This window comes from Accipiter gentilis, chromosome 10 (genome assembly GCF_929443795.1).
Source record: "Accipiter gentilis chromosome 10, bAccGen1.1, whole genome shotgun sequence".
NCBI classification, from domain to species: Eukaryota; Metazoa; Chordata; class Aves; order Accipitriformes; family Accipitridae; genus Astur; species Astur gentilis.
The window spans coordinates 23,196,333-23,217,822 of record NC_064889.1 but is presented as its reverse complement, the minus strand read 5'-3'; the positions used below and the strand labels follow the sequence as shown (position 1 = coordinate 23,217,822).

The 21,490-nt window shown below is 47.7% G+C and overlaps 1 protein-coding gene across 5 annotated transcripts in view; it reads left to right on the top strand.

Annotated features, from left to right (window-relative positions):
• The window catches only part of IGDCC4 (immunoglobulin superfamily DCC subclass member 4), a 100,964-nt gene that overhangs the window by 27,935 nt on the left and 51,539 nt on the right, over positions 1-21,490 (top strand). For 4 of the 5 annotated variants that reach the window (XR_007507411.1, XR_007507410.1, XM_049811570.1 and 1 more), the window contains exons 2-3: positions 5,630-5,959; positions 16,774-16,915. Coding sequence is in view for 3 of the 5 variants with exons in the window: in XM_049811570.1 (XP_049667527.1) it covers positions 5,630-5,959; positions 16,774-16,915 (472 nt within the window). In the remaining 2 variants the exon portion in view is untranslated. Of the gene's footprint in view, positions 1-5,629; positions 5,960-16,773; positions 16,916-21,490 lie in introns of those variants that run through there. The other variant, XM_049811571.1, reaches the window with a different exon arrangement.

The window sequence follows — 21,490 nt, the reverse complement described above, 5'->3', positions numbered from 1 at the left end:
ATTGCCAGGCTGTGTGTTTGTAGGAATGGGCTGGGATTTTTAGGAATGATTGTACCTTGGGATCTTGCACGTGCCTAAACCTCTTTGAATTCCCCCAGCTGGATCAGTTTGTTGAAGAGAAGATAGTACCTCTCCCCCAAATACTAACTTTCTGTCTGCTCTTGGGACAGCCCCTTTGGGTGGTGGGTTGGTTGGTGACAAGATTGTGGCTGTGATGGGAAGCTGTTGGAGCTGTCCTCACACCAGCCAGTGAAGAACATGAGCTGTGCTGCATAACTGGGATGGGTTTATCTTCTGAGTTTATGGCCATGCTGCATTTGCAGCTGGGGCATACGCTGGCTGTCTGAACCAGCATGACAGCACTGTCCTCATGGTGATGTGCCGTTTGGGTGCTGGCAGTAAGCTTACTCATGGACCTTACTCAGGAATTGTGGATCAGCTGATGATTGCAACTGTGCTAGGTGCTGTACCAAAAAAAAGGCAGCATAGATACACCAGTGCACAGAAAGGCATCTCTTTTGGTTTATGCCTGTATGTTTTGTTTCTAAAGTAATTACTAAAACACAACTCCTCCTCCTGTGAACAAAGCCATTTGTCTCCTGTTGAACAGTAACCTTTTATTTGCTTGTGCTGTGTAACAGAGCTCAAGGACATATTTACTGCTGATAGCCAAAATTTCACCAGAACAACCATCTCCCTTGTCTAGGTCTTTCCTCCTTGATTTAAGTGGCTAAATCCCAGGGAAGGGAAATAACCCTATGTACAAGGAGACAAGTGGGGTTTTGTGCTGTTCTCAGCCATACAGTGCAAGCTCCCAGTAGATCTGTGGGCTTGGAGTATTGTGTGTCTTGGAGGTGAAAATACTGCTCTGAGCGTCTTGCCTCTGATCAAGTAATTGCATTGTCAGGAATCTGTCAAACCTCACTCTACTGCTAACTCACACTTTACCTGGTTATTTATGGTTTTGAAATTACAAAACCAAGAGAATTTATTCTTTTTCCCTTTTTGCTCAGTGGTAAGTTGGGCTATTCCTGCCTCCGTTTGATGTTGGGGAGAGGAGATGATAGGAGTGGTTTTTGGCTGTACCTTCTGATGCGTGGTTTGGGAAGGGAAATGTTGGCTGGTTTAACGTGGATTTTCAGATGCCTGCTTTGGATCTGGAATCAAGCCTGCTGCTGGCAGGGGCTGTGCTCCCATGGAGGGCAAAGGACAGCTTTGTGCCTTGAAGATTTTTTACAACCTTCGTTCATCTGAAATGCCCTGTTTTTATGCCACTCAACAGGAGACTTTTTAATTTACCTCACTGGGCCTGGACACTGGAGGTGAATGGCTGGCTGATGGAAGTGAGGAAATAGATGGGAGAAAAAACCCATTTTTCTCCTGGGCTGTTTTTGTGTGTAATGTAGCCTAGGGGATAGCAACGTGGGAGAGAGTAAAAAAAACCCTTCAGAGCCTGGGTCAGAAAATATAATTTTCATGGGAACAAAATGCTTTTAACTTGCTGCATCAAAGATCCTCCCTTTCGGCACATGCTTGATGTTTGAATACATCTGCACTCCCCCAGAACTCTGTGTACGTGAATGCACATGCATGTGGTAACTATCTACATGTAAGCGTGTATTTGGACATACATTTATAATCTCAAAGCTGCTACTGTCCGCCTTGGAATAGCTCAGCAGTTTGCCGGGCTTAGTGGAATTTAGTATGAACTCTGCTGGTTACCTCCAACTGGCTGGGCACAGACTGCACTGTTGCTCTCAGAACTCATGACTCTGCTTTTGGCCCCTTTTCCCCCAGAAAAGTATTTTGAGATGTTCTCAGTTGTGTTGGGTCATTTCTGGGTAGTCAGTAGACGGGGGGGTGGGGGTGGGAGGTAGGTGGTGCTGTGATGTAAAACCCTGCTTTGAATGTATATGTGATGTTGCCCACCGTAGGGCAGCGCTGTACAGGGTTCCCTGGCCTCAATTTAGAGATCCATGAGCTGAAAACTTCCAGTTCTGCCAGGCTTTGATGCATGAAACTACGTCCAGGAGGAGCCAAAGGCAAAAAGCTCTCCAGCAACAAAGCACAGATCTGTAGCCGAAACACCTGCCTTGAACTGATGCGTGGAAAGACCTTCTGGCTTCTGACTTGGAAGCCCACCTCTGTGTTATTATCGATGTCCGTTGGAGTAGTTGTATAAGCTGTATGAGGCAGGTGGCTGTTCTGGGTAGTCTTCACTACATTCGTTACAGCATTACCTCCAGCAGGTAAGAGGGTGAAGGTGAGCAGAAGGCTATGTGAGTGTGTGGCTGTATATTTAAGCAGGGTCGTATCCATTTCTTTCACTATATGAAGAAGAATGGAGGTTGGAAATAGCAGCTTCTGTAAGCACTTAACATTCCTGATTTAATTTGTCTTTGATCTCACTTGGAGTAATTTTACTCTCTTCTGATCCTTTCCCTTGAAGGGTCTTTTATCTTATTGTCAGGCTTGCTAATTTAGTGCAGTGTTTTGAACCTCCTGTGTTTCCAGAGCCTGGAAGGTATTTTTTCCTTAATCAGGGAGTGTTTATACAGTTCTTTGAACATCTTAGGACAAGACTCGTAGTGGGGCTTTTTCCAATGCCAAGTGTGGGTCCTGGGTCCTGCTGCTCCAAGTGATGTACAGGAGTGCCTGGCACGGAGCAGGAGCCCATGGAGAAAATGAAGGCAGGAGGACATCCCGTGTGTGTGGTGGCAGGGTGCGGGTGGGATGCCCAGCATGCAGAGCCAGCTGATTCCACATGGCTGTGCCCACCCAGCCCTGCTGCATTACAGGAGGGTTGGTGTTGGAGGAGGGTAAAAGTAGGCACAGGCAACATTGGTGCCCATAATGCTGGTGCTGCACAAGAGCTGTCCGAGATGCGTTGATGTGTCGCTGCTGGCAGTGATGTGTAAAGGAGGAGTTGAGGGGGAAGATGCAGAGAGAAAGCTGGAGCCGTCGGCTAACGGGTGTGACTTGTGACCCGAGTTAATTCCTTGTCTCCTCAGTCTCTACTTGGGCATCTAAAGACAACAAATTTAAGGAAAGGCAAAGGATTAAGACTTTAGCCAACAAAGTTTCAACATCTTTTGAAATAATCTCTGCATCACATGCCTCAGCCTTTGCCTTAGCAGCCCTACCTCCCCGGAGGTGGTGTATACACACAGGCTGACTAAGCCCCGTGTGACATGCTGCCAGGAGCAGCTACTTCAGGGAGATCCCTTTAGAGAAGTGTCTGGGTTGCTGCTTCTCCATGGATGGGGGTTCTCACGACAGTGATGTGGCTCTGAGTGTGCCTCCTGTCCTTAGCTCAGCTGAGTTTTCCCCAGTCTCAAACTGTTAATCTTCTGTGTTTGGCCATGTCACCTTCTGCACATGTATTTGGTGGTAATTTGATCTGTGCTTAACTTCTCCCTATTTCATACAGGTTTTTTTTGTACCAGCTGTCTTGGATAGAAGTCTTCCAGTGGCAGTGTCTTTCCAGAGCATTTGGGGCAGCCCTTCAGGCTTCGTGTTCCCCTACTTCTAGCCTCCTGTGGAGCCAGTGAGGGAGTCTTGTAGCTTGCTCAAATGACTAATCTTCCCTAGGAGACATGAACAGGCAGAATTGCCCTTACAGGAGGGCATTTGCTCAAAGTCCCTGTGTAGTGGCATTCCTCAGCTTGCTCCTTGGCCTGAAGGGGGCTGGGCAGCAAGGAACCTGCCAGGGCTGTGCTGGCTGACAGATCCAGGAATTACATTGCAGTGTGTGCACGTTGGGAGCACGATGATGTCTGCTGCTTCCTGCTGTGCCTTCTTCCTGCAGAGTGTGAGTTAGCAGCACAGTGGAAGCATCCGTATGGGAAGACCCTAAATCCAGGGACTGGCAGGCAGCTCCGTGTTGGTGGTAGCTCCCCCTTTGTCATGGGGTACAGTGACTGGCTTTTGTGCTGGCTGCATAGCATGGTGTGAAATGGGCATCTCTGCATTCTGCCGGGGTTTGGCTTTGGGGGCTGGGAGATTGTCCCCTGGATGTCCTAGTGAAGATGATGGTGCTTGGGGCAGGGTCTGTTCTATCCTGTAATGATGGCAATCAACATGCAGCAGATGGGTAAGATTCTTGTGTAGCCTTCTCATCACTGAAGGGACATAGCTGGCCAACATCAGGTTCTTGGTGGTCATTCTGCAAACCAGCAGTGACGGCAAACCTGACAAATTTCTGTCCCCACAGGCTTGGGTGGGCACTGAATCAGCCCCGCTTGTGGGCAGGATTAGGCCCTTCCTTTCAGGGGCACCTGCAGTTTCCGGCACACGCCTTGAAATAATTCCATCTCCCTGCATGTGTAATTTTGCGTGTCATTGCCCCTAATTGCATGCTTAACACACACTCTTTTAAAATGTAGCCCTTTTATCAGCAGTAGGTAGTAGCGGGTTTAATAGGGTGTTTGAATTCCTATAAAATTAATCTGTAGCCTTCTGCGATAGGAGACGGGCAGGGAGCCATGTGGTTCATATCCAGTGTTGATAAACTTGTTATAGAGGCAGGAAACATTTCTGATTGGAGCAGTGACAAAATAATTTGGAGTGGAGCCATAAAAAGAGTGGATGGTAGTGGTTCGAGCACAGCAGAGATTGAAATTGCTGGTGTGTGGAAGCAGTGCTGCCAGCTAACATTGACTTAGTGTCTCTGGAGAACTCTAACAGCAAATGCATTTTATTAATGGCAATATTCTTTTAGGAAATGCTGAGCCTTGTTTCAGAGGTGGAGCTCTTCTACAAGTACATGGGTTGGAAATCAGCCAGACCAAGACCTCGTCAGCTTAGCTTGCTGGTGGTCACTGCTCTGGTGTCTGGCTGCAGCAAACAGATTGCCTAAGGGCATGTTCTGGGTGCTGGCCACTTGCAGCTGGAATATCCTTTTCTAGTGGGGAAAAGCCATCCATCCATTCCCATTCTGGATTCACCTATATGGGATAAAACGCTCAGAGACAGCAGGTTGCATTTTTAGCCGTTCTTTTGTTGTCTTTCCTTTGAAATGAGTTTCCCAGTACATGAACATCAATGGGAGATGCTGTCTTTCAGGATTCCCAGCTGGGCTTGAGCTCTTACTGTCAGTTCGCCCTGAGGGGGAACTGCTCCAACCAACTTGTGATCATTGGCATTGGGATGCCAAGCTGGGCTTGAATACCTTTGCTTGCACTTAGTTGTCTTGTGGAGGTTGATCAGCCTTGGAGCAGGCTCTAGTATGCAGGCAGGTGAGGAGGACCCCTCACTTGTCATGGGCAGCCATGGCAGGTTGGGGCCTTTGCTGCATCTTCTGTGCTTGTTGTCACTTCACCTTCTTCCAGTTGTTCTTCTTTGCTTGAATCCAGCATGGAAAAAGTAAGTGTGGACAGAAGGGGTGGCTGCTGGGTACAGTGCGGGGTGGCAGAAATGGTGCAGGTTGTGCAGCCCTAGGGATGTGTGATGGAGAATGCAGTGCACAAGTGCTGTGGGAGGTGCTGGTCACCTAACAGGGGTGAATTTCACCTGTTTCAGTCAATTTCACCACACTTATGGAGAACTGTGCTTCCTTCGCTGTGTAAAGCTCGGATGTGATTAAACCGAGGAAAGCAACCCCCGCTGCAATGCTGTCTTTTCTTTGCAGGGAGGCTGTTGGAAGGGGATTCTCTGGAGCTGAGCTGTAGTGCTGGTCCTGCAAAGGTGATACTGGAGCCAAACCAAGTCGTGGTTTTGGACTGTAACCTGGCCCCTGTTGAGCAGGTGATCAATGTCACGTGGAAGAAGAATGGGTTTCCATTAGTGGAGCAGGAACATCTCCATGTGCTTCCAAATGGATCACTCTTCATCTCATCCCAGGCTGTGGCAAAGGACAGTAAATATCCTGAGAGGGCTGGTGCTGAGGGTAATTACTCCTGCGTGTCTCACAGCTCCTTAGGGGCTGTCACCAGTCAAACGGCTGCAGTCAGATTTTCAAGTAAGTGTTGGGGTTTTTTGTTTTGTTGATTTTTGGTTTTTTCCCTTCCTGGTGTTTATACAGACCATCTGCCTCCCAGAGAGTTTGAGATGAAGTGTCTATGAAGTGAAATTCTATTAATGATGTGTAGGTGGGATTTGGGATAGTTCACAAATAAGCAGTGGTGTCTCTGTTATCCCACTGTTAACATCCTGTGTAACTCTCCCAGGTAAGTGCCATCAGCCATGAATTAAAAACAGGACCCTCCTCACTCTCCAGAAGACAGTGCTTGTTTTTGCAGGGAACTTGACACTTCAGAGCCCTAAGTGCAGCACCCTCTGCCTGGGGAGGTGGCTGTGGGGGTCTGACTATGACAGCTCTGGCTCTCCTGGCCAAGACTATTATGGGCTTGTTGCCCCAGTGACACAGATAAGGAGCACTGCCCTGAATCTGTGAGCACTAACTGAAGCTAAGGGGCTGGGTGATGAGGAAGTGGTTGGGCAGAAGCACCCATTGCCTTTCCTCTGCATGAGTCACCTCTGGATGCTGTGTGTAGGAATACACCTGCATTACTTGCGCGGGGACTTGCATTACAGCTGGAAGGACTGGCTGTGTTTGGGACAGGGCCACTTGCATTGGTGTGCTATGTGCTCCCAGCTTGTCTGTGCTGAGCTCTTTATCCCATCCACACCTCGGAGATGGCAGTAGGTGGCCTGCAATTCTGTCCAAATCAGGATCTGCCCTGAGTGAAGAGTGTGGATACACTGAGTTAATCGCCAAGAGACAGTCAGGTGGACATGGGTGGTCACCTGAGGGGCAAAAAGCACTGGAAATAAGCCAGGCTATGCTTGGGTGGTCCAAGTTTCCCTTTGGCCCTGCTCTCAGTGGCTTGCTTAGATCTTAACAGGCTTCTAAGAGCACCTAGTGCACTCCCTGTTTGGAACGTCTGGTGACGCTGACAGCTTTACTGTGTCTGAATACGGCCTTATGAAAATGACAAAGACTGTGAACATAGCTGGGAACTGATGCACCAAGGGAGGCCTTGGGATCTTTCATCTTCTGTGCTGTGAGGCCATGATGGACAGGATGTTGGATGTCTCCCCTTCTGATGGCTTTTGTTTGTGAAAGCTTAGCTCTGCCTTTAGCATGGTGAGTAGTGGAAGAGCAGGAGCTTAATCTTTGGCAAAGCGACTTATCTGATGAGAGCCCAGGCTGGTGACTTTAGTGAGCAGGAGTGTTGAGGCTCTCTGTGTGCCTGGTGGAGCCAAGGGAGGTACCAGGGTCCTGGTGGGGACAGATGCACTGAATTTCAGTTCCCAAACATGCTCTCTTAAAGCACAGTGCTGCTGATTTTAGGTGTAGGAGGAAAACAGGTAAGCCAAAACAGTTTTACAATGCTTTGGTGCCAGTGAGCATGTCCTAGCACAGAAGGATGTGTCCAGCACCCTGCTTTTCAACTGCATTACGCAGCAGGAGAGCAGTGTGCTCGGGGCTTCTGGATGAGGAAATCTTTGTGCATCAGCATGGTCTGAAATGCCTACAATGAGATCCTCTCCTCCCACAGAGACCAAAGTAGACTGTGGCATTGGAATTGTGCTCCCAGGAAGCCTTCTACCATCATCTCTTTTTTTTGTCTGACAAATCTTGCCAGGCCCCCATGACTAGGCAGGACCCAGAGCTCCTGGCCCCATGGCTGCCTCTCCTCCCCTCTGCTCTCTGATGCAGATTACCGGGCTGTTCTTGTCCTTGACTTTCTAATGGCACATTTGAATGGTGTTGGCAATGTCAGAACTGCAAAAGGGGGAGTTTGAACTGAAATGGGCAACAGAGCAGGGTAACCTTTTCTAAAAATCTTTTTGCTAATCTGAAAGTTCTCCTCCTGCAGTCCCAGTTCTTGGTGCTGGGCCTGAAGAGCTGGGTGCAATGCAAATGAGGAGCTGATCAAATACTTTCCAGCCTGTCCTGCTGTGACAGGGTGGTCTGGTCTTGTAAGGACTTGGAAAAGCTCTTCTGTAAGGAACTGAGAGCAAGTTCAACCAGGGAGCTGCAGAGAGGATGGTAGCGCTAGGAATGTGCTCCAGGTCTTATGCACTGGATTTGGCTGTGCACATCAGCTCAGCTGCCTCCAGGTCACCGTTGGTGTCTTCTGGGTTCCCTGGTGAACAGTCAGCACAATTTGGGGAGGAGCATGGAGGGGACTTGGGGAGTTTGATGCTGAGCAAGGAATGTTGAGACCAGGGCAGAACCAAGCAGCTATAGCTCCCTCAGTAGCTGGTGAATGCAGTAGGTGCTGCTGGGTTTGCTCAGATGTTTCCAACAGGCAGAATTTACCCCATCTCAGCATGGTGGAAGTCTCTGAACTCCAGGGGAAACTCCAGACAATGAAGAACAGTATGGAGGCTGGGACAGACGGCTGTCTACATGACAAAGAATCTGTGGCTCCACTTGGTGTCAGGACTGTCTTGTGAGGTGAATAACTCTTTATAATAGAAGAGATGAAAGAAAGGGCTCTTCGGGCTGTTTTTCCTTTCAATGTCTGAGAATGATGCTCCAAGATCTCAACCACTAACTCTTTGCACAGTGTTCAAGAATAATATTCCTTTGTATTCAGGAATGGCTCCTGGAGCTATTTTAAGTATGTGAGTGCCAATAAATGATTCCTTGACCTACCAAACAGGTGAGGTTAAAAAATAATGCACATACAGTAACATTTCTCTCTAGTACAGTGACTTATGTAAATAGAATCATAGAATCATTTAGTTTGGAAAAGACCTTCAGGATCATCAAGTCCAACCATCCTCCATGCCCACTAAACCATGTTCTGGAGTGCCTTGTCTATGTGCTTTTTGAATACCTCCAGGGATGGTGACTCAACCAATTCCCTGGGCAGCCTGTTCCAATGTCTGATAACCCTCTCAGTAAAGAAATTTTTCCTAATGTCCAACCTAAACCTCCCTTGCCGCAACTTGAGGCCGTTTCCTCTTGTCTTGTCTCCAGCCACCTGACAGAAGAGACCTACACCTGCCTCACTACAGCCCCCTTTCAGGTAGTTGTAGAGAGCCATAAGGTCTTCCCTCAGCCTCCTTTTCTCCAGGCTAAACAATCCCAGTTCCCTCAGCTGTTCCTCGTAAGACTTGTGCTCCAGGCCCCTCACCAACTTGGTTGCCCTTCTCTGGACACATTCCAGCACCTCAATGTCTTTCCTGTAGTGAGGGGCCCAAAACTAAACACAGTACTCAAGGTGTGGCCTCACCAGTGCTGAATACTGGGGAACAATCACCTCCCTGCTCCTGCTGGCCACACTGTTTCTGATACAGGCCAGGATGCCATTGGTCTTCTTGGCCACCTGGGCACACTGCTGGCTCATATTCAGCTGGCTGTCCACCAGCACCCCCAGGTCTTTCTCTGCTGGGCAGCTTTCCAGCCACTCTTCCCCAAGCCCTTAGCGCTGCGTGGGGTCACTGTGACCGAAGTGCAGGACCAGGCACTTGGCCTTGTTGAACCTCATACAATTGGCTTCGGCCCATTGACCCAGCCTGACCAGATGTCTCTGTAGAGCCTTCCTACCCTCGAGCAGATCAACCCTGCCTCCCAATTTGGTGTCATCTGCAAACTTGCTGAGGGCGTGCTCAATCCCCTCATCCAGAGCATTGCTAAAGATATTAAACAGAACCGGCCCCAACACTGAGCCCTGAGGAACACCACTTGTGACCTGCCGCCAACTGGATTTAACTTCACTCACCACAACCCTCTGGGCTCGTGCATCCAGCCCATTTTTCACCCAGTGAAGAGTACGCTTGTCTAAGCCGTGACATGTCAGCATCTCGAGGAGTATGCCGTGAGAGACAGTGTCAAAGGCCTTGCTGAAGTTGAGGTAGATAACATCCACAGCCTTTCCCTCATGCACTAGGTGGGACACCTGGTCATAGAAGGAGATCAGGTTGGTCAAGCAGGACCTGCCTTTCATAAACCCATGCTGACTAGGCCTGATCCCCTGTTTGTCCTGGACATGCCGTGTGAGCGCTCTCAAGATGAACTGTTCCATAACCTTTCTGGTGCCGAGGTCAGGCTGACATGGCCTTAGTTCCCTGGATCCTCCCTCCAACCATGCTTGTAAATGGGTGTTGCATTGGCAAGCCTCCAGTCATCTGGGACCTCCCCCGTTGACCAGGATTGCCGATAGATGATGGAGAGTGGCTTGGCAAGCACCTCTGCCAGTTCCCTCAGTACTCTTGGATGGATCCCGTCTGGTCCCATAGATTTGTGAGCATCCAGATGGTGTAGTAGGTCACCAACTATTTCCTCCTAGATTAAGGGGGTTATATTCTGCGCTTCATCCTCACCTTCCAGCTCAGGTGGCGGAGTACCCTGAGGATAACTGGTCTCCCTATTAAAGACTGAGGCAAAGAAGGCATTAAGTACCTCAGCCTTTTCCTCATCTCTTATGGCAACATTCCCTTCTGTATCCATTAAAGGATAGATATTCTCCTTGGGTTTCTTTTTACTCTAAACATATTTGTAAAAACATTTTTTTGTTGTCCCTTACAACAAATGTTGATGAATGCAGTTGTGCAGCACACCATCAGGGCCGTGGTGCTTTTGCACTTGCTCAGAGCTGTGGTAGGTGAAGATGCAGAGCGGATGTCCTAACACCCACTTTATTCTGTGATGTATTTAGCCTCTGGTACCCTAGGCAGGGTGGTCCAGGTTTGGCCAAGCGTGTGTGTTAGTCTGTGAACACTGTGCTGTAGAAACCAGCACTCCTGATGGCAGGTGGAGCTTTTGCCAGATCGGGGGAAAATCTTTGACCTTTGCAACGTGTCCTCCTTTTCTGCTCAGACAACATTTAGCATGCAGCATCCACAGATTGCTGGTCACCCATCCCTCCTGTTTCCTCCATTCAGTGATTTGTAGTGCCAGATAAATACCTGGTTCCAGTATTTCATTAAGCAAAGGGACCCCTGAGGGCTGGGAAGATGGAGTCAGGGAGCCTGCATGCAGATATTGTCTGGGGAGGTGGGAGACCTGAAGTATAAAAGGTGCCATTAATCTGGGAGGATTTATTTGGCTGTTCCCACCCCAATCCCAGCCACCCTGAATTAGGATATATCCCCTTCTAGGGGTGACTTGCGTTGAGGTTTGCACCATGCCTCCTGCCCAGCGGCAATGGTTTGTGCGTCTGTTACGGACCTGGATTTATTGTTTGGTGTCTCATGAGTGAGAACAGCGGAGACATCTCAAAACCAGGAGACTGACTTAAATTGTCCTTCCCTCCCCCTGGATTTTTCTAGAGGAGTGTACGTAGGTGACATGTCTCTCCATCCTGTTCTGGGTTTCTCCCAGAAACAAGGAATTTCAGGTGAACTCTCTCCTTGTGCATACTCATGTCTCCTTTTATTACCATCTGTACAGGGAAAGTGCTGCTTCTGTGGCACACGCATGCAGCTGACATGACATACTCATTTCTGAATGGAGAGCAGGGAGGGAATTGATTAATGAAATGCATCTCTCCCTTGGATTTGTTTTGTGGGTTTGGCAGAAGCACTTGCTACATTAGCATTCAGCTGGTGCAAATGAGGATTGTAAAGGTCTGGGGTTTTTTCCCCCTGCCACTAAATACAGTAGTCTATCCAAAGCTGTTTTTGTGTAGATGGAGTTATTCTTTGTCCTGATTGCCCTGGGCACTGCTGATCAGTATGGGGCAACAGAAGAAAACCTGTTCAGCAGGTGGGATATGTTATCCCTGCCATCAGCTTATGCTTCTGACCCACAGTGTGTTTCCTTTCCTCGTGCTGGGCATCCATCCATGGTTGGCCATCCACACCTTGTGGCAGTGGTGGCCGTGGCAAACGAGGAGTGAGTCTATGATGGCTCTTGGTGTGACTATACCTGTTAACAGCTGCTCAGGCTGATGGATTAGATTTGCAGGTTTTTCCGAGTCCTGTGTGCTCCCATGTGGAATACCAGGGGTGTTATTTTAATTGTGGGAAGGTGTAGCTATCTACCTGTTAATAACTACATTTGTGAAAATTTGTTAAAGCTGTTAATTTAGCTTAAACATTTTGTGCAAGGGAGGTTCTAGAAAATTACAGTAATTGTGACTGTCAGATGAAGACGTTTGCTGTGCCTGGAGGGAATGGGCCTGTGTTGCGTGGCTGCTGGCAGTGCGTGCAGGAGAGGTTTGGGATGTTACTGCACCTGGAGTTACAGGCCACAGCAGGAATCAATGCACATGGGCTTTCGTGATCCGCTCTCTTGTGGAGACTGTATCTTCTCTGTGACGCACAGTGTGTCTGGGATTTGAGTAAAGGCGGACTGGGATTTACTCTTAGTTTAAGGATTTATTTTATGGATTTTAGGCTATTTGTTTGGTGAATTAGGTGCACAGGTGAGTGAAGGCCAGGGACTGTATGCAGAGCCAGGCTGGGCAGGAAAACCTCCAGCAGATGAATGCACAGGCCCTGGACCATCCACAGATGTGATTTTCAGATGCTGTTTTGAGTAGGTGGGGAACTGGCATCTGTGAAGAGACAGGAGCAAGCCCTGTATGGATTAGCTGGGCAGCACAGGACCTGTGCTGCCATATGGCCCTGCAGACCAAGAGCTGTTCTGGCTCTGCCTCTGCTGTGCTGTGGGGCCATGGCAAATTGCTTCCATGATTTTCTGTGCGTGTTTCCCTTCCACCCCCCAGGCCTGTTCAGAGGTGAGCTGTTCAGAGACAGGTCATCTGGGTGGTGTATGTGATCTCAGTGGGGGCTGAAGTTGCCCCCATCTTAGAAATATCTACTAATAATTGTAAAAGATACAAAGGAGACGAGCACCCTGAGAGTCTGGGGGCAAAGCGCTGTGGGAGAGAGCAGCAAGCCCATTTCAGAAGGCTGAATTCCTTGCATAGACTGCATTTTCTGCCTGGGGTGTAGTGTTGCTGGCTGGCAGTCTTTCCAAGCTCATGGCCTTCTGCACCGATCAGACTGCTGGGAGAGGGGGAGGGTGCTGTGTTTCACCGTACTGCAGTCACCCCTGGGCTTTGGGCTAAAAGCCTTGGCACACATGGCTTGGCTCCAGCTGGGTTTAACATGTCAGCAGGGAGGGAGCTGCGTGCTCCATTCCTGAAGCCACAGAGCCTGGAGCTTTGGCATGTTGCTGAGGGCTGTAATGCTCTTCACCTTCTCACCTGCAGTAGGTAATTTTTACTGAGGTAATCAGTGTAACAGGGCCGGGAGGTGTTTTGTGATTCGGGGTGGCTTTGCAAGCTAAACCCTAGCTAAGGAGTTGAAAATAATGTCGAGTATGTATCTGTCATCTTTGTTTCCCTTTTACCCTCAAGCATCTTCTTTCCCTGCCTGCCTACGTGAAAACCTCTCACTTTGTAGCACTTCTGCAGTAGTCCCTTCCATCAGAATGTGTTTCTGGGAGGAGAACAGCCCCTCCTAAGGATCCCTCTGGCCCTAGGGTGAGCAGTGTGTTGGAGCCTGTCTTGTGCTCGCTGTGACGCGCACGCACGTCTGTGCAGTGTGTCAGAGTAGCAGGACCTGCTTTCCAGTCCTCTCCTTCCACAGCAGGCTTGCCTTGCTCTGGCTGGTTATCTTCTTTCCTCCCAGCGCCAGCTGTTTGCAGCACAGCTCTGAGCCTAGATTGGGTCGCACTGTAGTTGCTGGACATGTTCTGCCTTCTCCGTTCTACCTGGTACCCCTTGGGATGACAGAGGAAGAACACAAGGAATCGCAGCACACTGTGGTCTTGGCCCCAAGCTGATGCAGAGGATGCTTGTGGAGCAGCAATGGCCTAACCAGCAAGTCTGTCTCTGAGCCTTGCCAGTGCTGAGATCCAGGGTTCTTGTTCAGTCCTGCATCAGAGAAATCTTTTCACCATTCTTATCTTATTTTGGTGTTGCTTACTGTGCACAAAAGATCCCTGTTCATGTTCCCTGTCCTCTCCTTCACTGGGGAGGCTGCAGGCTGCTTCTTTCAGAGCTTGCAGAGGTGATTTTTTTCAGGCTGTCCTCAGTGATCCCCACTATCCCTATCCTGATCCTGTAAAAGGAATATGACAGAACTGTTCAGCCTCTGAATCCCACCCCAAGAGTTATCAGGAGAAGACACTAGAAGACACTAAAGGACACTAAATGGTTTGCTCTGCCTTGCCACAGTTGAACCTCAGGCACCCACCGAGCTCTCAGCCTTTGCTGGCTCTGCTGGGGAGCTGTGACTCTGCTTGGGAACCCTGGCTGTTTCTGCATGCCGCCTGGAGCAAGAGGGACGCTGCGCTCCCTAATCAGGGTTGCTGTTTAGTCACGGTCCTCCACATCCTAATGAGAAATCTGTCACGGGTGCATTTCTTGGCTATTTGCTTTTGAAGAGCCATTCCGGAGCCCAGCACAGCAGGCAGATGGGGCTGGATGGAGGTGAAGGGCGGGATCTGGTTCTCCGCAGGGAATTTTAAGCTTGCGGACACAGGTCTGGCAGGTGATGGGGAGGAATAGCCAGCAGCCCCTTGCTTTGGGACAGGTTATTGTTTGGGCAACCCTGGGGAGACCAGGAGGCACTGTCACCTTTTGTATGCCTTTGCACTTCATGCCAAAATGTGCAGAGTTAAGCCTGGCTCGCTAAACATTCTGTATCTCTTACCAAACTGTGCAAAATATACATGCATGTAGCCATGGTGGAGAGCAAAGAGAGTGGGGAGATGCCAGCTGGGATTTACGGAGCCTTTTCACCGCTGTTGGTGACAGTGGCATTGCTGTTGGTGCACACCATGTGTTACTTAGGTTCTCCCGTCTCTGGAGACTGGTCTAAAGCTGCTGTAAACTTTGGGGTCGTACTGTATCAAGCTTAAATGATGCCACATCGTAATGAACAGGTGACCTGACATGAAGAGGCGGGAACAGAGGTGCCTACACATTTCATCTTTTTAGGATTCCTGCCTCCCATCATGACCTTTCTGGGTACACGAGCCTTCATAGCCTCTCATTTACACTTGTAGGATGAAAAGAGAATAACACGAAAGAGCATTAAGGGTATCTGCTGCCAGGAGAATGTTGTTTTAATGGTGCCATCCTGAACATGTGCTGGCATTTGATGGATTTTCTTTTAAACTCTTGGGTTCAGCAAGTTTTATTAACATGAGCTTAAAAGATCTTGTAATCCATAGAAATTACTCTGTGTTAAACTGGTCTGCAGTGTATATTTGAAAATACTAAAGCACTTGGGTGAATTGGGGCCTTACATATTAATGTATTTTTTAAATTTTTCCAGGAAAACTTTTTTCATTGCCATTTGTATTGAATTGAAAAAGTAGACTTGGCGGACAGCTGGTGGGAGAATTCAGTCTGTAGCTGCTGCGGAGAGCAATGAGTTGCTTTAAACATGTGATAACTATTTAAATTAAAGAAAACCACTAATGACAGCTGAGAATATGCCAAGGTTAAAATGGGTCACATAAAAGCATTTAATTTTCAAAACTGTACATACTTTCTCAAGCTAACACTGCAATAAAGTGTGTATGTATGTTTGAGTGTGTGTGTGTGTGTGATGCAAAGTAAACTTCAGTTCTGGAGTCCTATAAAATCCAAAGCAATGATGGATGTTCTTGGGAAGCAGTGGTGGCACAAGCACATAATTGTGTTGAAGGACCAGAAGGTCGTTTGGGGTCCTTATAAGCACAGTGCTGTGCTTGACCTAGCAGTCAAGCCTGTTTTCTGGATGAAATTTATGTTTATTGTGCCACGTTCAGGATTTCTGGCACTTGTGTTATAGCATTGCTGGATGAATTCGTACATCAGGGTGGGTTTAACAGCATAGGTGGTTTAACAGACTTATTGAAAGCAGAAGCCATTTCTTCTGGTGGAGAAGAATACAAGCTTTCTGCCCCCATCAAGGAGCCTGCATGCATATTCAAAACTCCACTGTGTGACTGAGATGCCTTCGGGTTATACTATTGATAGGACATCTGGTGACAGCCCCAAGGGGAGGATTTCTGTTCCACTGAAGTCAGTGGGGTTTTGCTGTGTGCAGGGAAGGGGAGGAAGATGAGGCAGCTGCCTATGAACGATGGGAAGGGTGTGGTCCAAGAGCAATCATAAATATTAGTGCTTTGTCTCTGAAGCAAGTTCAGCCTCTCTAGTACAGAAAGAAGCATATAGACAGGGGTGAGCCTTGGACAGCAAACAAGTGTCCTGGCATGTAGGAAATATGTCCTCTTCCTCTTAGGAAGGTGACTGTGTCTGTATCCCCTTGGCTGCATCTCATCTGCTTGAGTAGGATGAAGTTGGTTTTTGCAGGCAAAGCTGTTCACTATGGAGAAGGGGGGTCATAATCCTTACGGTCTCTTCCCCTAGTCTCCAGCACTGCCAGCTTGTGGGCAGTTGTTTTGTGTAAGTAACTTGACATCTGGCTTTGTTCTTCCTCTTGCCTTGTTTTAATTTCCTGCGGCTGCGGGAATGCCACAAGGCAAGGGGAAAATCTGGTCTCTCAGGGTTGTTGTGTTTCTCCCTCTTCTTTTTCTCATTCTACATGTCCTTCCCGAATAGAGCAAGTGAACAAACAAGGAAGCAATTTAGGAAGGCAACTGCTGAAACCCAGTAATTGCCTATCTTTTCTCTCACACTGTTGCCTTAAAGGAGAAAATGAAGCACGAAGCAAATTTGCACATTGAAACCTTTTAGTTACTGTTTCTAGGATGGCTGAGGATCTGTAGGGTGTGGGAAAGTCAGGAATTGCATTTCAGGCTATCTTTAGGAGCGAAAAGCCTTCCTCTTAACTCATCATCATAACAGGTTTGCATTTCTCAGGAGAAACACTGAGTTATTAACTTTCCTTCCCTTCTTCTTTCCCCAGCCTTATCACGTTTTTTCCAACAGCCAGAGTCACAGACAGTGGAAGAAAATGGCATGGCCCGGTTTGAGTGTCGGATCGAAGGACTGCCCTCCCCTGTCATCACGTGGGAGAAGGACCATGAAGCTGTTCCAGCAGAACCCAGGTGATCCCCTGATTTTTTTCCTGGGTTAGCTTGGAAAAAAGCAAAACAAAACCTGACCATTCGTGATGTGGAAATCCTTCATAAAAGGGTAGAATGAAGAGAGAGATGATAGAAGCACCTAAATAAAATTAACATTCCCCCAAACATCATCCAACCCACCAAAAAAAAACCCACCCAAGCCCTTTTTTATTACTGATCTCTTGTTCTGGAACCTTTCCCATGATGGACCAAGTGCTTGGGGCTAATGATTCTTCTAGAGTACTGTCTGTGCTCACTAACCTGGGAGGTTTTTCCATTTGTTTTATTCCTATATTTAGAGGTCATCTAGTAAAAGACCTTGAATTTTCTTTTTTTAGGGGAAAAGATAAGAATCCTGCAGCATGCTACCTTTTCCTTAATGAAAGTCAGTTACAAGCATGAGAAGAGGATAAACCGTTAGTTGGCTGTTAGTTGGTCTGTAGATATCACTTCTGCATGGGATCAGTGACTGCATTGTTCTTCAGTTCTTAAAAACTCATTTTCTGTTCTGCAGAAGGAGCGGTTTCCCTCCCAGGGAAGTTAAGGCAAGAGGCAGGAGAAAAGGAAGGAAAGAGGGGTGGGGTAAGGTTTAGGAATAATTTTGCAGTAATGACTGTTTCTATAAGAATGACTGCTTATATCTTTGAGTCTGAAGTGTGGCATCTAAAGGTTTACAGGAGGCTGTTGCTTTGTAATGAGAAGGAAATTAATTAATTAAAAAAACCCAAAAACAAACCAAAAAGAAGGGATCGCAGAAGGAAGTGTGCCATAGATAGAGCAATGGCTTTTTAATGAGACAGCTCGATGGATGTTGTGAAGTTACTTACTCAGAGATTGCTTTCAACACGGGCAGCCTGAAAATTGTTTTCCTTGTAAAAGCCAGACCATAATCTCTGGCTGCAGATCTTGCTTTTTAAATCATGTTTCAGCTAATATGCTTTTTCAGAAGCATTTGCTTTTTTGTTGTTGTCTAGTTGTTGTTGGATTTAATATAACCAGCTTTCGAAGGAATTAAGTGAATTCCAGGAAATGTTGGCTGCCAACCAGAGCTCTCTATTATCCTTACTGCATCATGCCTAAGGATCCGTTCTCAGGCCAGCCTGATTACTGTGGGCTCCTTCCTGTGCACACTTCTGATGAGCCTGTGAAAATGCAATCATTTGGATAGGTAGGCGTCAGGATGATGATTTCATATTCCAGAATAGCATGGTTAGGTGTTTGTACAAAATCAGGCTCTGGGGCTATAGATACAACCCGTGAGATAATGCTACTACATCAATGTTTATGATTTCTTTTAAGAGGGATAGAATAATCATGGGAAACTGACACTGCTTTTTTTTTTCCCCTTTTCTTTTTGGTGGTTTTTTTCTTTTTCCTTTTTTTGTGTTGATCTTACCTTTGGGCACTGTCTTCAGCCTTTGCCCTTGCATGCAGGTTCTAGCATGGTGCCAAACTTGAGGGTGCTGAAGTCTGAGCTTAAAAAATACTTAGACAGCCCAAAGGGCAGGGAAGTGCTTAGTGATGTTTTCAGAATACCTTTCCTGCCCTGCTGAAGTTCAGGACAAAATATAACTTTCATATGTAAGGCACAGAAGTATTTTGCAATTCTGGCTCTGAGGTACTTTTAAAAAACATGGTCTTAAATCTGTAGCAGCTGCTGAGAGGTGGCTTGCAGGATTTCTCTAGATTGCAGTTGCTCTGGGGTGTGTGCTACTTCTCTCGGCATAATCTCTTCTCTGTTTTAGGTGCTGGCTGGCTTTCACACCAGGCTCCAAATTTATTTTTTTCTAGAGCCAAGATGAGTACTTGCTAGGAACTGGAGGTCTTTAGAGGTCTGCACGTAGGCACATACCCTATAGATCACATGGTCTGCAATCACAATGTCTTTTTCCACATTTTGGCTAAGTGACGGTTTTATCTGTGTGGAGAGTTTGCTTCTGTCGTGTGTCGGGGTGCCTTAATATGGCTTACGTTCACTTACAGGGCTCTTGAGCTGTGAGCAAAAGGGCTTGCAAACTTTGAGTCTGCAACAAAGCTGCAGGTTCCTGACTCGTTCTGAGGACTGGTGCTTTAGTCTGTTTTGTGTACCTTCAAAAGACTGCGAGGAAGGATGTGCCAGCAGTTCATTGAGGAGAAAGTAAGAAAGGGAGTTGGACTGTTGATACCGGAATATTCTCTGCTATACCCACAGCATAGTGCACTGAGCTGTAGGGTTGCAGGGTTTGGACACAAGGCAGTGGTGCTTGATTTCAGCTCTTGAGCACTGCCCTGGTAATCGTCACTGAAGAGGAGAGCAGCTGTCAGCCCCTCTGTGCTCTCTTGTAGAGTCTGCTCAGGGAGGAGCACAGAGGGGAACAGCTATGTGTTTGTTGCTCTTGTAGCTTGCTGCCTTCTGTGCGCATGGTAACTGCGCCCTGGTCTGAGTGTGCTACCCTTTAACCAGCTACCCGCTGCAAGTGGGGGGCTTGCCTTTCACCCCCATTCAAGGCAGTCTCCTGTGAGATCCTGGTGCTATAGCTGTCAATGGCAAAACTGCTGAGACTGCTGAGGTGCCAGCATTTCTGATTTTCCCAGGGCCTTTGTCTGTCCTTTGGTTTTTGTTTTCTGTTTAATCCATAGTGAAGGTGAGCAGACAAAGATCAGCCCTTTGTGTGGAAGGAAAGCTAGCACCAGCTGTCTGCTCAGAATCATCAAGCAAACTTAGCTTCCTTAAAGAGCCTGGGGATGGAGCAGAATGCCCTTGCAGGCCGCTCAGGGGCTTCTAGTCCAGGGCTGCTGGGAGCCTGAAAAGCTGGAGGCTTTGTGAGCAGCTGGGAGAAATTGTGGGTAGAGAAATCCTGCCTTTCTTCCCTCCTTGCTTCCCCGGGAGAGCGATGCTCACCTCCATCGTGCTTTCCCAACAGGACGTACTGCATTAAGTAGATACCTCTGTTGCTGGTCTTGCTGAAGGGACCATCTTGAGCTATGTGTCGACTGAGTCTCCCCACTCAGTCCCCCTTGCCTCCAGCTCCTGCTTTCTTTAGAAGCACAGTGGCTTGTTTTCTGCCCTCAAGAGAAGCTGAGTGTGTTGGCTGAGCATGACTGTGGACACAGTCCTGAGCAACCTCGCCTAGCTGACCCTGCTCTGAAAGAGGAAAGACCATAGACAATTTTGAGAGGTCCTTCCCAGCCTCCGTGAATCTGTGATACATAATTGGAGTGTCTTTTTGTGGCTGGGAGATGCCTTGCCTAGTGTTTGAAATATGTTGATATTAATTACAGACTCAAATAGCAGATGCATGACAAAAATAAATATTATCGCAGTGGGAGGCTTTCCCTCCACAGAGCTGAGAGGATGCAAATATTTGTCTCCTTTCTCCTGTGTCCTGATGAGGCATCTTGATGAGGGCTTTCTGGGTGCCACCTCCTCTGAGCCCTCTGGAGCCTGATCCTGAGAAAAGTGTCTTTGTAAGTAGTGGGAGCATGGCGTTAGGGATGTGGGGCAGTTATCTTTGTGTACGTGGGAAGCTTCAGCAAGTCTGTGTCCATGAATCAGGCTATAGGATTGTGCCAGTAGAGACAGTATGGTCACTGGAAGAGCTCTGTTAGCTCTTCTGTTTCTTCATCAGCTGTGAAGAGGACAAGAAGTGATGAGCTCAGATTGCAGCACCTGAGGTCCAGGATAGACACTAGACTCGCAGCTGGAACAGACTGCTTTAGGGCAAGGGAGGTATTTCCATCACTGGAGATTTAGGATAAAAGTTTGCAGGAGCAGATGTGCTGTTGGTGACCATGGCTTGAACACAGGATAGGTGATCTCTTAAGGTCCTCCTGGTTCCATGACCCTTGCTCATGGCACTCCAGCTGTCTCAGCACCTGGAATACCACAGTTCTACTTACTGGGTGTACTTATTGGGATCTTTGTGGATGGAAGGACTGGCATTCATGATTATAACTTGTCTTTGTGCTGTTCCCATGGAAGAGGTGCTATCCCTCCCCTTAGCAATTGCCTTTGAATGTGTCCTCTTCATAATGAAGACTGATAACCCAGAACTGCCTGTCAAAGCTCGGCAGCTCTGTTTATAGAGGCTTGCAATTAAAAATGAATCTCATATATAATTAAAAAGGATCACGTAGGCTTTGCGCCTTGCATTCAAGAATAAAGAGGCTGCCATCTAGGAATCCAGGCAGAAAATGGAGATGCTGACAGCCAGCTCTTACTTTTATGCTAATTGCTAATCATTTGCTTTGTTCAGTATAATGCAGCAAGGATTGTGTTCATGTTATGAGCCATGTAGCCATTTCACTCCATGGAAGTGTTGCCCAGTAGTACTCTATGGGCAAATGGGGGGGATACTGAATGCCTGGCTGTAAGTTTGTCAGCTTGTGAAAGCCAGAAACTTGTGGAAGAGCAAAAGGAATCAACACAACCCAGGAATGGTGCAGCTTCAGGCGGTTGTGTTCTGGCTGCTTTGGGACATGAAGTTGCAGCTGTCTATCAGCTGGTCCCTTCATGTGCTTGAGGTGCAGCAGGAAAAAGATGATGTTCAGACTTCTTTGCAATGTATTTTTTTCTTT